The following is a 13,810-nucleotide window of genomic DNA, read 5'->3' on the forward strand; positions in this document are numbered from 1 at the left end:
TATATATATATATATATATATATATATATATATATATATATTTTAAAATCCCTCTATGTGATAAACTATATAATATTTAATGGGGTTATAAATTTACTAATAAAATCGTTTTCAGAATATAATATCTTATTCTTTTCACAAGAATACCAAAATGAAAATATTTTGAAAAAGGGTTCTTTTCCACAATACACTTATCAATGTGTTTCCTAAAAGATTGATTTATTATTTGCAATTAGAAAAAAACCTAGAGTTTATTAAAAATATATTATCCCTAGTAGGACCTGTATTGTATTTAGTATATATAATATAATCTTTCACACAAGCCCCCCCCCCCCCCAGTAGCACAGCGGTATGTCTGCAGACTTACAACGCTAGAATCCGGGTTTTGATACCCGTGGTGGGCAGAGCACAGATAGCCCATTGTGTAGCTTTGTGCTTAGCTTCAAACAAACAAACTTTCCCACAAATATAACAATTCGGTTTATTGCAGAGAAAAATATCTTCAGATTCCTTTACTTTGTTTCTATGATTTAAGATAGTATCTAAACTTTTGGGTTGTCTTCATGATAATATGATCTGTTTATTTTTAAATTCCGCTTTTAGAGTTTTATCTGAAATTCTTTCCAATTCGTTTTTGTTGTTATCATTACTATTAATTTTAACTACAGTGTAATGCGTTATTACGAAAGGAGTAATGTGTTTACTTTTATATTATCTTTATGATTATCATTGGTTTCCTTTTTACTTTTAGCTAACTTAGAACCACTCTATACTACATTTGTCTGGATAATGACACTTCCTAAGGTAAGATTTTAAATCTATCAGTCTCTATTATTGAGTGTCCTGGTTAGAAACAATAGAAAAATTTTCAGAGCTAGACAAAGTGGAATATTTAATTGTGTATGTATAGGATGATTATTATAAACATCTAAGTGATGGTGTGAATTAGTAGGTTTGTAACATAAATCCGTTTCAGTCTTGCAATCTTCCTTTTCAATAATTCATAGAATCCATTTAAAAACTTTCAAATATTATATCTCGAGAGTAGCTGGGATTGCAAGATTATTGAACAAATGTTTTTATAACTCTTCAAATAGGACGAAAGTAACTTTAAATTCTGAAAATGCTTTTTCCCTTATTTTAACATGCTTTAAACAAGCACACAAAAATACCAGAGATACCTACCACAATTGATTTAAGAAAAAAAGAACTTCTCAAACATTTTCTGAATATTACCCGATAACACAAATCAATAATTCATAGTAGAATGAAGCAATGTTTTTAGAATGCCTGAATCGTCATATAGCAATGTTTGCCCTTGAAAGAACCATGATTCTTACTTCTACAACCTATAACTTGCATATGGTAAGAGTAATACGACCAAAACCTTAGCAAGGCAATGTAATACTGATATGTTAATCCTATGACTAGTCGTGTTTTAATACAGATACATTTGGAAGAATTTACATTATCATTGTCCAACACATTTATCCAGAGAAAGGTTGTAATCACACTGGTTGACATCGTTCGTTGAATATTCACTTAAAAAAAAAGGTCAAATTGACTCGAATAGTAAATATAAAGTTAAACGTTCATAACATTTTCAGAAACATATGGGATCTGGGAATCAAAAGGCAGTATATGAGCAATCCTGTGAAGGGGCTTGTAAATCAGTTGATCTAAATAGATAAGGTTGGTTTTGTGCAGATACATATGTAACAGAGAAAAACAGTCTTGGGTTGAATGCTTAATTTTACGGTTGACCAGCGAACATCTAACATTCTGTGATGAATTTACGGCACTCTTAACAAATGATCGCTTGAGAGGGCCTCGTTTTTTACAACACAACAAAATTTCAACCATATGTATTAGGACATTCACAGCAGATAAAATATAATACATGTGGAAAATATGGAAAAATGGGTTTATAAACAACTTTAATTTCTTTGACAAAAACCATTTAAATAAAGATAAACGTATATTAGTGCTTTTGACCCATAGTGATAGGCTATAGGTAAAATAAAATAAGTCAAATCAATATCAACATATCTCAATATCACGTTACGAAACAACAATAAGTCTATTTATAATTAAACTGAAGAAACCACGAACTGAAGATACAATTTAAAATCTAGAAAAAGTAATAGAGTATCACAGGTTCCTCTTGATTGAGTTTGGATGAAATATCCCATTCTTCATGGAAATTTTTAAAAATTCATAAGGTTCGACAGGGAGAGGAAAGTCATAATAAGTTGAAGAATATGGAATTAAACTAATATGAACTAAATTGCTGTTTATATGATTTGTATGTTTGATCATATGATAGTTTAATTGTATTACTGCACCTAAAGCAGGAGAACAACTATAATATAAGATGCCTCCATATGTGCGTGTTTTAAACGTTTCTATTAATACTGGTTTTGAATTCTGATTTAACGTTGAAATGATAAATAATATGTATAATGTTATTTTCAAAATTTTATGTACAATCATTGGTAAGTAACTGGTATTTCATTAGTTGAAGGCTGTTACACTAAATTCTTATTATGGTTCAAAAATATTATATATATACCTACATATCCTTCTAAGTCTTCAGGAGTTTTTAGATGGTAAATAAATGTAAAGAACAGAAATCTAATTACCTGTTAATGTAAGTTGAAGCGTTCCCCACTCCCTTACAAGGAAACAAAGCTTGTTCGTCTCCTTTCCTGTTAGATGTGAAACATAAAACAAATCATGTAATCTTCGCAATGGTAACATCCGTCACTTATAACAGTCATGTCATTCACTAAATGTGCTTATAAAACATGCGTATTTTTTGTTCTTTTTCTTTCTTTTAAGAATGGAATGGAAGATGCCATGATTTCTGAGCAACTAAGGCACGTTATTTGTGTTAAACCTAATAATTTTAACAATCATTGATGTAAATAAAGAAGTGTTAGAAGGACCAAACAGAACAGAAGAATTATACTTAAAGACTGATTTTAACACTTTAAAAATCATTTGTCGAAATAACCATTATAATACGTAAACTAAAGCTAGAGAATTAAAATAAGGGTTCAGTTTGACCGTGAAGTAACTATTTTTTCATTACACAGCATAAATCACTGCACTTTGTTACAGTTTATTGTTCATGGTGAAGCCAGTCACATTCTTGTGTTACAACATAATAATAATGTGTACATGTACTCGGATCTCGTTTGACTATATTAATAGCATGCAAAACTCAAACCTTTCGTCCATCATCAGAGGAGTTTATATATAACAATAGAAATGTTTTATTTCGGTTGTTTCAAGATTCATTAGTTTTAAGATTAATTTCGCATAATTAAACAAGCTGCATTAAAATAACTTAAATAAACGTGTGTGTTTTTTTCCTTTTGCCCTAATTATTATGTCTAATACTTTGTTATTGACATAAGAAACTATTTAAATTATCATTTTAATAGAAAAATTGTTATAAACTTATTTTTGTTGCAAAGGAAGTTATTTCTTTCGCCTGAGTCTTAAAATAAAATACTAGCATTGAAGTAATTTCAATTCAGCTCGTTATACAATACAATATTACAGTTTGTTCACAACCTAAAGAGTTTTAAACGACAAAAATAGTGTGGCTACTGCGATCTACTTAGTACTATGTGTTAGTATTTTATTTATGTAAATAACATACTTCGTTTTGAAGCCCCCCAGTGGCACAGCGGTATGTTTGCGGACTTACAACGCTAGAATCCGGGTTTCGATACCCGTGATGGGCAGAGCACAGATAGCCCATTGTGTAGGTTTGTGCTTAATTACAAACAAACAATCGTTTTGAATTTATGGATTAGGTAAAAACACAGCAATAATTTTATTATAACCCATTAAGTAAAAAAACACTTTTTGAACATAATCACATGGACACCATATTGTCCATTACAAACAAGATCATACTAAAACATAGTATATCGGTTTTATTATGTTTAATTATTAATGATTAATCGTCATTGTATTTTCTTTGCCAGTGATGCACAGTTAATGGTTTATTATTTCCTTATATTTTAGTAGGTTTTCCAGTTTGTTTACGAGTTTAGTTTGATATCCTGATTTGACTGAGATAAACAAAGAGTGTTATTTGCTGTAACACGAGTTTACAGTGATGTTTTCTAAGTGGAGCTCAGAGCTTTCTTATCTGATATTTGTTTATTGCTTGTCTTCGTATAAACATTAATTTCAAGTTTCGATTCCGTACTTTAAGTAATGTTTGCTAAACGTTTATTAGATGTAGAATGTAATTTACCTGTAAATATAAGATGCATTGGTTTTCACTGTCAACAAGCCATGAGTTGTTAGTTACCTTAAAACAAGTATATAAAATCAAAAACATGTAAAAATTATGCGACAATTGAAAATTACTTACCTAATACAGACTTCCTTATGTTCTACAGCAAGCACAGTATTGTTACCCCCACAAACTCCTACACAATCTCTGAGTTGAGAATTAGACGAGTTTCTATTGTCAACGCAAATACCACAATCGTATGTTGAATCTGACACAAAATTAAAATGTGTAAATAAATCGAGATTTTTCGATTACATCTACTATGTTTAAAAAAAAGGTTATCTATATTTTTTGTATTGATTATTAAATATTTGTGCATTATGCTTTAATAAACTGAGATAATGATAACTTTTTAAATGTAATCTTTACATAAACGAACAAGAACATTGTGACACAAGGAAATACATAAATAATCAGCTTAAATATAAAACAACTATTTATCAGAAAGACAAAGCATTAATAATGTGACCTGATTTATAAAGACACCAACATTAGCAGTTACAGAACAGTGGACATAAATTTGAATAGTATTTAGATAGGTTTTGAAGTCAAGAAATTTATAAAACATCATTTTCGTACAGCGGTTGATATGTTGCTAAGAAAACTAATCAATGTATTTATCAAATCAAACATTCTTTTAAACTAATTAAATCCTCTGTATTAATTAAACGAAAATTACTGAAAAAAGGAAAAATCTATAACAACAAGTATAAGTTCCTAAAAGACACGTAAAAGTATCATCTGTGTTTAAATATTTAAAGATCAATTTTAACTGTTCTTCTTGTCCAATTCCACAATACAGATTCCTTTAGATGGTGATTGGACCTTCTTGGAAAGGTTTTGCCTGTCCGAATATCCGCTAACGTGTTTTCCCATCGTAGCGACCAATGAATGGAAGAAGGGTTTATTGTTGCCTGGATTGTGTGACTGGGCTATTGTGCCACACCCTCTTGAAATCATATACACTAGGCTTTAGAATAATTTTTCTGGTCACTTGTGACTAGTTTTGGTAGTCTTCCAAGAGTGCTTACGAAATCCTGGCATTGCTGCACTTGCTCAGTTTGACATTGTAGTTCGTCCTTTTGTAAGACCCTATGGTGGTTGGGATTAGTAGAGAACAAGTATTTTAGGTTTGTTTGTTTTTTCTCTTATGTGTAATCAAACTTAAGCAAAGCTATAATGGGTAAATGACCATGTATTGAAGACTCTAAAGACCCAAAGTTCCCATCTTCAACATCACCTGTACCTCGTTTTATGATTTCAAATAAGAAAAGACTATTTTCTCTTTTTCTTTCCCCAAAGTCGGTTAAGAGGTTCATATCTGGAGATCTGTTGGCCAATGAGGCATTTAATTCTCCTTAAAGTCATAATCCACCAGGGGTATACCTATTAAGTAAGCCATCAAAGTATTTTGAGTTCGTGAAGAGGAGTAATTCTTGGGAGAGGGATCTAATTAACATTCCCAATCCAGAGACTATTTGGTCTCTCCAATCAGTAAGTTTCAACTGTCGGGTGAATCTACACTTCAAAAATGTATTATATAAGCCAAACTAAAGTTCCCATCTTGACATTTAGATCCCCATGTCCACCTGGAAATGTAATGATAGGTTATCTATATTGCAAAGTTTGGCCATATATTCCAAGACATCTATCACTTTTACTAACAAAAGTTTGAGCACTAATACATATTGTCATGGTACTTCAGGTCGTGTTCGTTTTAGTGTCAAGGATTATGACATGACAGCTATGAGTGCAGGCTGGAGTCACACTGTATCAACTGCTCTGATTCTCATCCTTCTTACTTTTTATCGTACTCTAAATGGAACGAGTAGAAAAAATGACTGTGAATTAGGACTTTAAATAACATTTCCTATCTAGAATCAAGAAAGATGGTGGCATATTTTCAACAACGATGTCATATGTCTGCACTTTATTCCACTGCCATAGTGGGATAGCAAATAACTGTCTTTGTTCAACATAAAAATAACTTCTCTGGGCATTTAAAAGTTCTCTTGCCCTCCATTGAAAAGCATATAGATAAATCAAAGTATATCTCTATTTCTGTACCTACAAGTAACACTAGAATGCAATCAAGACCACAATGTATCAGTTCTTGTGTGCAGGATCAAAACCTGGTTGAAAGTCAAAGACAATTTCTTGCCCCCACTAACATCTTATGCACCAACTAGATGTAAATGGACACATTTTGGAAATCAAACTGTTGATATTTATATTCATATAAACACACCATATCTCATATAACCATAGAATACACTAAAATATTAAGTAAAAAATAAAGGTAAGTAAACAAAAAAATTAAAGAAGCTCTACTAATATAAGAACCTAACTCACAATAAACCAACACCAAGGAATAATTCTATGCCCATATTAATTATTTCCTTAAATGTGTTCACACATATATTACACTCTTTACTGCCATATGTAATGGATTAAATATATACATCGCCCCCTACAATCTTATACCTTTCGTTGCTGTCGTCCCCAGGACACCTAAGCAGTAACAGTCACTTTTTCAAAAGTCATTCTTAACCTTATCGTGACTTAAGGAGGTTGAAACGATGTTATTTGTTTTGTGTTTTAAATGAAAGTTTTAATACCCATATCAACCATCTCTACTATATATGTATTTACTTCAAGTGGATTCCTCGTCATCAGTAATGATCCTATCTGTGACGTGAGTAACTGATTGTATCGTCCAGGTAGCGATTATTAATATGCCGAAACCCATGACACATTTACCAGAATATTTTCAACCATCTTCTATGAATTTTCCAACCCTTTTACCGAGAACTACAGAGTATTGGGAAAAGAAAACCTTCTATTCTGGCTTTGTTAGATTTTATGTTCTGGTACTTTATCACAATAATCAGTCACCACTTTAAAGAGTCTGCTATTAAAGTTTTGCATCTAGTTTTAGTTTGCTAAAGTTTTGGTATTTGTTAGAACGTTTACAATCACAGCATCGCTTGTGTATCATGATCTAACTACATACCATCTTCACTTGTTTTTAAACTGATATTCACTAATACAGCAAGTCACTTTATTAACAGTTTGAAATCACATGTTGGTAATATTGTGTTACATCGTTAGAACACTATTCATCAATGATTAAACACAGCTTCAATAACTTTCAAGTGTGTGATTACTTAAGACGACACAACCACGTTTTTGCAAGAAAAAATGATATTAATTTTGTATTGGTATATAAACAATGGAAACGTATTTAGAAGTAATATTTACTTAAAATGTTTACAACCCTCACCACCATAAAGAATCCCACGACAATCTAAGCAGGACGTTCCGTCACCTCCACATACACCACACTTGTCTAAACTAAAAGCCTGGTGTATTACGGGTCCGTTGGAACAGTCATATTCAACACCATGCAGGAAAGATAACATTGGGTTAACTTATATTGACAATCTTAATTCGGTTAAGCAAAAGCTTGAAGGTACTTCCGATGTCTACTATATGACTAACCATAAGGTTTTACAATGTGAATAGTGAAGGATAATCTTGGATATCATATTTACAGAAATGACTTATCAATTTAATAGATGTATCTTGTGGGTTTCAAAGAAAAATAACCTGAACCCGAATTTAACATAAAAACATTATGCGTTGAACTGCAATTTTGAACGAATATGTTTTTCTTACTTTGCACTTGTTCGGACTTTTAAATCAAGCATTGAACCTAGTTATACTTGTGACCAGTATAATAATCATAACTATCTGTTTACAACTTCTTAACGTTTAAATGAGCTAAAGCTTACAATTGTTTCGCAATCGATATATCTAAGTCGCTTACATCATTGTTATAACAACTTTGTTTTGCTACTTTGACATTTCCTTTGTATATATATATATTTTCTTCTCAAAACATTTTGCAATATTATTCCCATTTATTTTGTCGCCCAGCCAGCTGATGTTGTTGGTTTCTTGGTTCAAACATACACAATGGGTTATCTGCACTCTGTCTTCCTCGGATGGAATCGAACATTAGATTTTAGTGTTTTAAGTCCGTAAACTTGTTTCTGACTCACTGCGGAGTCGACCAGGTGGTTTAATGAACTAGTAGGTATTGTGAATGCTTATAAAGCCAAATTAAACTTGAGAGTTACATGCACGCTCACGTTTTGGACTTAAACACCATAAATGCTTAACCTGAAGACATTTTCTTAAAAAATATAACACGCTACATTATATTTTATTAATCGACGGTTTTAAGTGTTTTCAACTTATTAAAAATGTCTTGAGGTGTAACTGTCCTTTTAAACTGATTAAATGAAACGTGACATGAAATTAACATGAATTAGTTTGAATAACTTTAACTGTAACTTAGCGTTAAACCCATTGTAATTAATCTTTAATTCATTTTTGTAATATTACCGTATTAAAAATTCTTGACCTTAAATTTATTTCTAGGTTTCTTATAAATGGTTGAAAGCGCATTTAAACCTAAGTTTTCACATACAAGGCTTAAGATAAGCCACGCAGAAACGATTATGTTACAAAAAAGGAAAACCATTTTCTATTAATTAATTATTAACGAAAATTTACAAAATTTATCGATTCTCAATTGAAGAGAATACGATTCTGATTTCGATGAAACATTCAGTTGATATTTATGAATTTCTATAAACTTTAGTTTCGTAGATTCATTCAGCTGTTCATATTTTGAAGGTAACTCAGAGTAGTGCCTGTCGTCCCCGGTAGGATAGCGGTAACTCTACACACTCACAATACTAATACTCAGGGTTCGATTCCCGGCGGTGGACACAGCACATAGCCCAATGTGGCTTTGCAATAAAACACACAAACGCTTGAACTATAATTCAAGGGTTTTCAAGAGCGTGAATATACAATGTGTAAACAGCATAAAACTTGATTATATTATTCATATTGTGACATTACTCATAAGAATGTGTTTAGTAATAATTATCATACTTTAATCAATACAATATTTCCTTGGGTACAATATATAACATTCCGTTTTAACGCATGATTTTTGTTGATTTTTTTAATAGTTAGGTCTACTTTACATTTGTGTTAGATAACCAAAAATTAAAATCAACTTTTAAATCTTAAATGATTGAAATTCAAGACTTGGAATTTCAACCTGAAGGACATTTTAGAGACATACCCATCCCTAATGTATAATCGCTTAATGTATTGTTAGAGTGTCAACATTATTTATCATTGAATATAAATTTTTGATTATTTTTGTGTGATTTCATAGACTTTTTCAGAAACAAAATCTCTGAGAGGCTGGAACTTGATGTTGAACAAATCTACGAACCTATCAACATATGTCAGTATTTGTTTCCGGAACAACAAGAACATGAACAGCATGCAGTGCTGCGTTTGGTTCCTTCCAATTTTTTTATAAGAATTAAACAACCAAATAACACGTCACCACTTTCTCTTGCGGAAGGAGCGAAATTACCTCGTCTTATGTTCACAGCCTGGGATATGACAGAGACATGGTCTGGTAACATGTTACGTTTAGAGCCGTCAACATGTGAACAGGTAAGTATATATTAACTATGTAGAATACGTAAGCAAATGATTATTTTGACTGCAATTATGTACTTTGTTCACGATCCTCTTGTTCACCTTTAATGAGGCGTTGCCATTCGCTATCTGGTGCCTTAATTTCCCAATTACCTTAAAAATATAGACATTCGTCAAATACTTTGTTCATGATTTTTTTTGTGTAATCTTAAAATTTTGAAAAGATTCTTCTAAAAAATAACTTTATATGAATTTCATTATGAGACTCTCTATTAATCTGCTTCATACCAAAATATGTCATATATTAAAATAGTAGATGTATTAGTTTTTCTAGAGAACATCAAAAGTATAAAGTACAGTTAGAAGTACGTTGACACTTGAAAACCCTTAGACCAATTCGGTTTTTATTGGAAACAACTTACCTAGAGTGTCCTGATTATTTAATAATACAGCCATTCCAAGATTCTTATTATCAAAGTCAGAGTATAAAGAAGCCACAACACTAAATACTGAAACACCTTCTGTCAATAATAAAGATGAAAATAATTTGTTGGAATGTCTCTTAATGTCATAGAACGGAGCGATATTTTCTTTGTTTGCCTGGAAATAATAATATGTACTGTAAGTTTTTGTACTTACTTTAGTTGTGAAAGTTATTATTTCTTCAACTCTTAAAATTGAGTTAAGAATGAAAGCAATTAGTTTCAAAACCTACAAATACTGAGTTCATCAATATTTCCTGAAGTATAAATAAACTTATTGTTAAATATGAACAATTGTAACAATGTTTGATCTAATGCAACCGGTGTATAAAACATCAAATCTTGACTGATAATTACGTATGTGCATGGCTTTAACCATTCAATGAATCGTGGAATGCTATGTGGCACTAAAAACGCAAATTATGCTTATCTCACTTACTAATATGGTGTTCCTTTCTGTTGGTTAAATTCTATAAAATATCTGTATCGGACTACTGGTTGAACTGTCCAGTGTACAAAATATGATGTCGTTGAGTACACTCATCACTTTAGCTTTCAGTGGGTTATAAAAATGAATCCCATTATTTCGTTCAAAGAGCCGAGCAAAGCCCTCGTCGCTGTAAATGATCTTGACTTACTATATTTGATCTGGTTAGATATTCAAAATCCGACTATACCTGAACCCTAAGACATCTTTGGCGTAGCTGGATGTTTAGCCATAAGCTACTGCTCGTAATTTAAAAATATCAATTTCTGTAACATTTTTAAGTATTACCTTTTTTAATACAAAAAGTCCTTAATAGGCAATTTTAATTTGTTTATATTTTTGAATGGAACATGTGGAGAAAACTCAATAACATAAATACAAGTAATCAATAATATCTGCTGTGCATCACAAATCATATTGAAGAAAATATTATTGAAATCCTTGAATAATAACGCTTTCAATAATCATGAGTAAGGTAAATAAACTTGTGGGACCTCTGAAAAAAACGTTTCTTCTGGGATTTGATTAATTGGAGAACAATTACCTCTTTACATGACTTTAGCAATTATCTAAATAGTCCGTATACCGAGGTCGTTAGTTTAGCTATTTCTCGTAATTCTATAAAAACTACATATCAGGATTAGAAACATTATAGAACAGAGTATCGTACGATTAGTTCAATAAAATAGTTCTTAATTAAAAGATAATTTTGATGTCACCTTCTAATGATATATTCCTAGCAAGAATATAATTATGTTTCCTAAACACTTATTTATGAAGACTTTACAATAATTAGAGGTACAGTAATTTTAGATTGCAATACACAAACGTAGTTTAATCCAACGTTAGCATGGGTTATATAGTAAATCCGTTTTTGATTTCTACAATTTTATCCACAAACATAGTTATTCCATTAAAACAGAAGAAACAGTATGATCGACCAGATGAAATAAGTGTAGCTTTAACGTAAATCATAAAAGAATAGGCTTTTGGAGAGTTGTGAAACGAATCGATAGTATATTCTGAAACACATTTATTTCATTTGGGCAGGGATTTAAAATTTGAATATTTGTAGAATTTAGATTCAGATAAACCTATTTTGTCTGTTTCGTCTTATGACTCAAATTTGAACTGAAAATTTTACCATCAATGTCAGTCGTTTCGTGTCCATGATAACATCTCTGCTCCACATGTCTTTGGCTTTTAAAACAAACACTAAGCTGAAGTTTTCAGCATAACCTAAATAGGTTTCAACCCAAACTTGGTCCATGAGAGAGATCTGACGAGCGTCTCTAAAACTGAGAAATATTATAAAATAAATATAAACGTGATGAACAATGGACTAGGTAATTAACTTTTATATCAGAGCGAAAATGGTATTCCAAACCATTTTTGGATATCTAAATAACACTAATATAAAGATGAAACTCATATTTTAGTAAATAATATAAAGTTACATTGATTCAATTTTAGAATGAGAATACGATTGTGTGAAAATCGTTAATTCTTGTTCTGTTAGATGAAATTCTACAAAAATTTTAATGTAAAATACATACCACTACCATTCGCTAATATATTATACAATTCCACTTCAGTAGTATAATCCATGCATAACTTAAAGAGCACTGACACTAATATGAAGTCATAAATTTAGAATAAGAAAATTAAATATTGTTAAGGGCTATTTTTATCTATGGTTTACAAAGTCTCTTAGCAATAATAGAATTATGCTATTATATTCCATAACTTAACGCAAGAGATGTCACAATTACTCTATCCACCCATTTGAGTACCTAGCGAAAATACATGTTACGTACTTAACCGTTACAGGAATGTCCCTAATTTCTATTGGTCACAAAAATTATTAATAAGATAGAACGACGTTCCTCGTAGAAACTGACAGCAAACTTACATTCTCAAGTTTCAAAACACACCATTGCTCAAAATAGTAGAATACATTTAGAATATTGATCTTTATAATCCTGATCAAGATGTTTGGTAGCAGTAATGTTTGTTATTGTCTTCATATTACTTAAGAAAGAAACAACAATAAACCCAGTCCTGATATTGTCAGCACTGGTCAAAATGCTAATAATAATTTTACAGTTATGATCTTCATACTATAAATTAAAATATTAACAACAAACTTACCGTAATGTATCATTATTGGGCTTCACAATTTCCAAACTTAAACCTTCCCATTGTTCATGTGATACTTCTGGAATCAGTTCTAGATGTGTTGAAATACTAAGGAACTGCTCTTGTATTACAAACCTATCTAACCACCTTCCTGCACGTGACAGTAAGATTTTCTCAAGTAAAGAAGGTTTGTCTAAATCGAGAGAAATCAACAAAAACGTCACTACACTAATTGAACATACTCTTGAATATATTACGCGTCATAAATACGCTAACGTTCACGTCACAAGTTCAGTGTAGTTAAGTTAGGAAACACAGAAGCACTCTATACAATACTGGATCACTTAAAAATAACACATGTTTATGTATTAGAAATTAATGACACCTCTTAGTGTTAGTGGACACATGTCAAAAAACTAATTATCAATGAGATTAATTGTTATATATAGATTTTATAAAGGAACAACAGAACAGTTTTTAAAACATCTTTGGATTTTTCGACATGTATTTATTCTATGCAATACATATGGTCTGTTCATTAAAGTTGTTGATGTTACATTTTATAATAATGAAGAACTTTTTAAAGGCACTTATGTAGTTGGGTGAATGGGGTGAAATAGACAACCTAATTAAGGGAAGATTTCTATGTCTAGTTTTTTATATGTATACTGTCTACTGGTAGTCAGAATCTAAACTATCACACTAAAATATTCATATTGTTTATTTATTTAGACTGGTGGAAAGAACTCGAATTACTTGAAATTATCGTCATGTTTTATTGATTTTTTTTTACACATTAGCAACACTTACAGTTGGCAGAAGTTTGATTGAGGTCCATAATACGCACAA

At 31.0% G+C, this 13,810-nt stretch overlaps 1 protein-coding gene across 1 annotated transcript in view; it reads right to left on the reverse strand.

Annotated features, from left to right (window-relative positions):
• The window catches only part of LOC111085983 (keratin-associated protein 5-3-like), a gene marked incomplete at its 3' end in the record, with an annotated part of 13,801 nt that extends 6,061 nt beyond the window's left edge, over positions 1-7,740 (reverse strand). Inside the window, exons 1-3 of the mRNA XM_022387070.1 lie at positions 7,602-7,740; positions 4,397-4,526; positions 2,643-2,708 (exon numbers count right to left, since the gene is read on the reverse strand). Of these exons, the coding sequence (XP_022242778.1) occupies positions 2,643-2,708; positions 4,397-4,526; positions 7,602-7,740 (335 nt within the window). The remainder of the gene's footprint in view (positions 1-2,642; positions 2,709-4,396; positions 4,527-7,601) is intronic.
• Between the last annotated feature and the right edge of the window lie 6,070 nt (positions 7,741-13,810).

The sequence above is a fragment of the Limulus polyphemus genome, unplaced genomic scaffold (genome assembly GCF_000517525.1).
Source record: "Limulus polyphemus unplaced genomic scaffold, Limulus_polyphemus-2.1.2 Scaffold760, whole genome shotgun sequence".
NCBI lineage: Eukaryota > Metazoa > Arthropoda > Merostomata > Xiphosura > Limulidae > Limulus > Limulus polyphemus.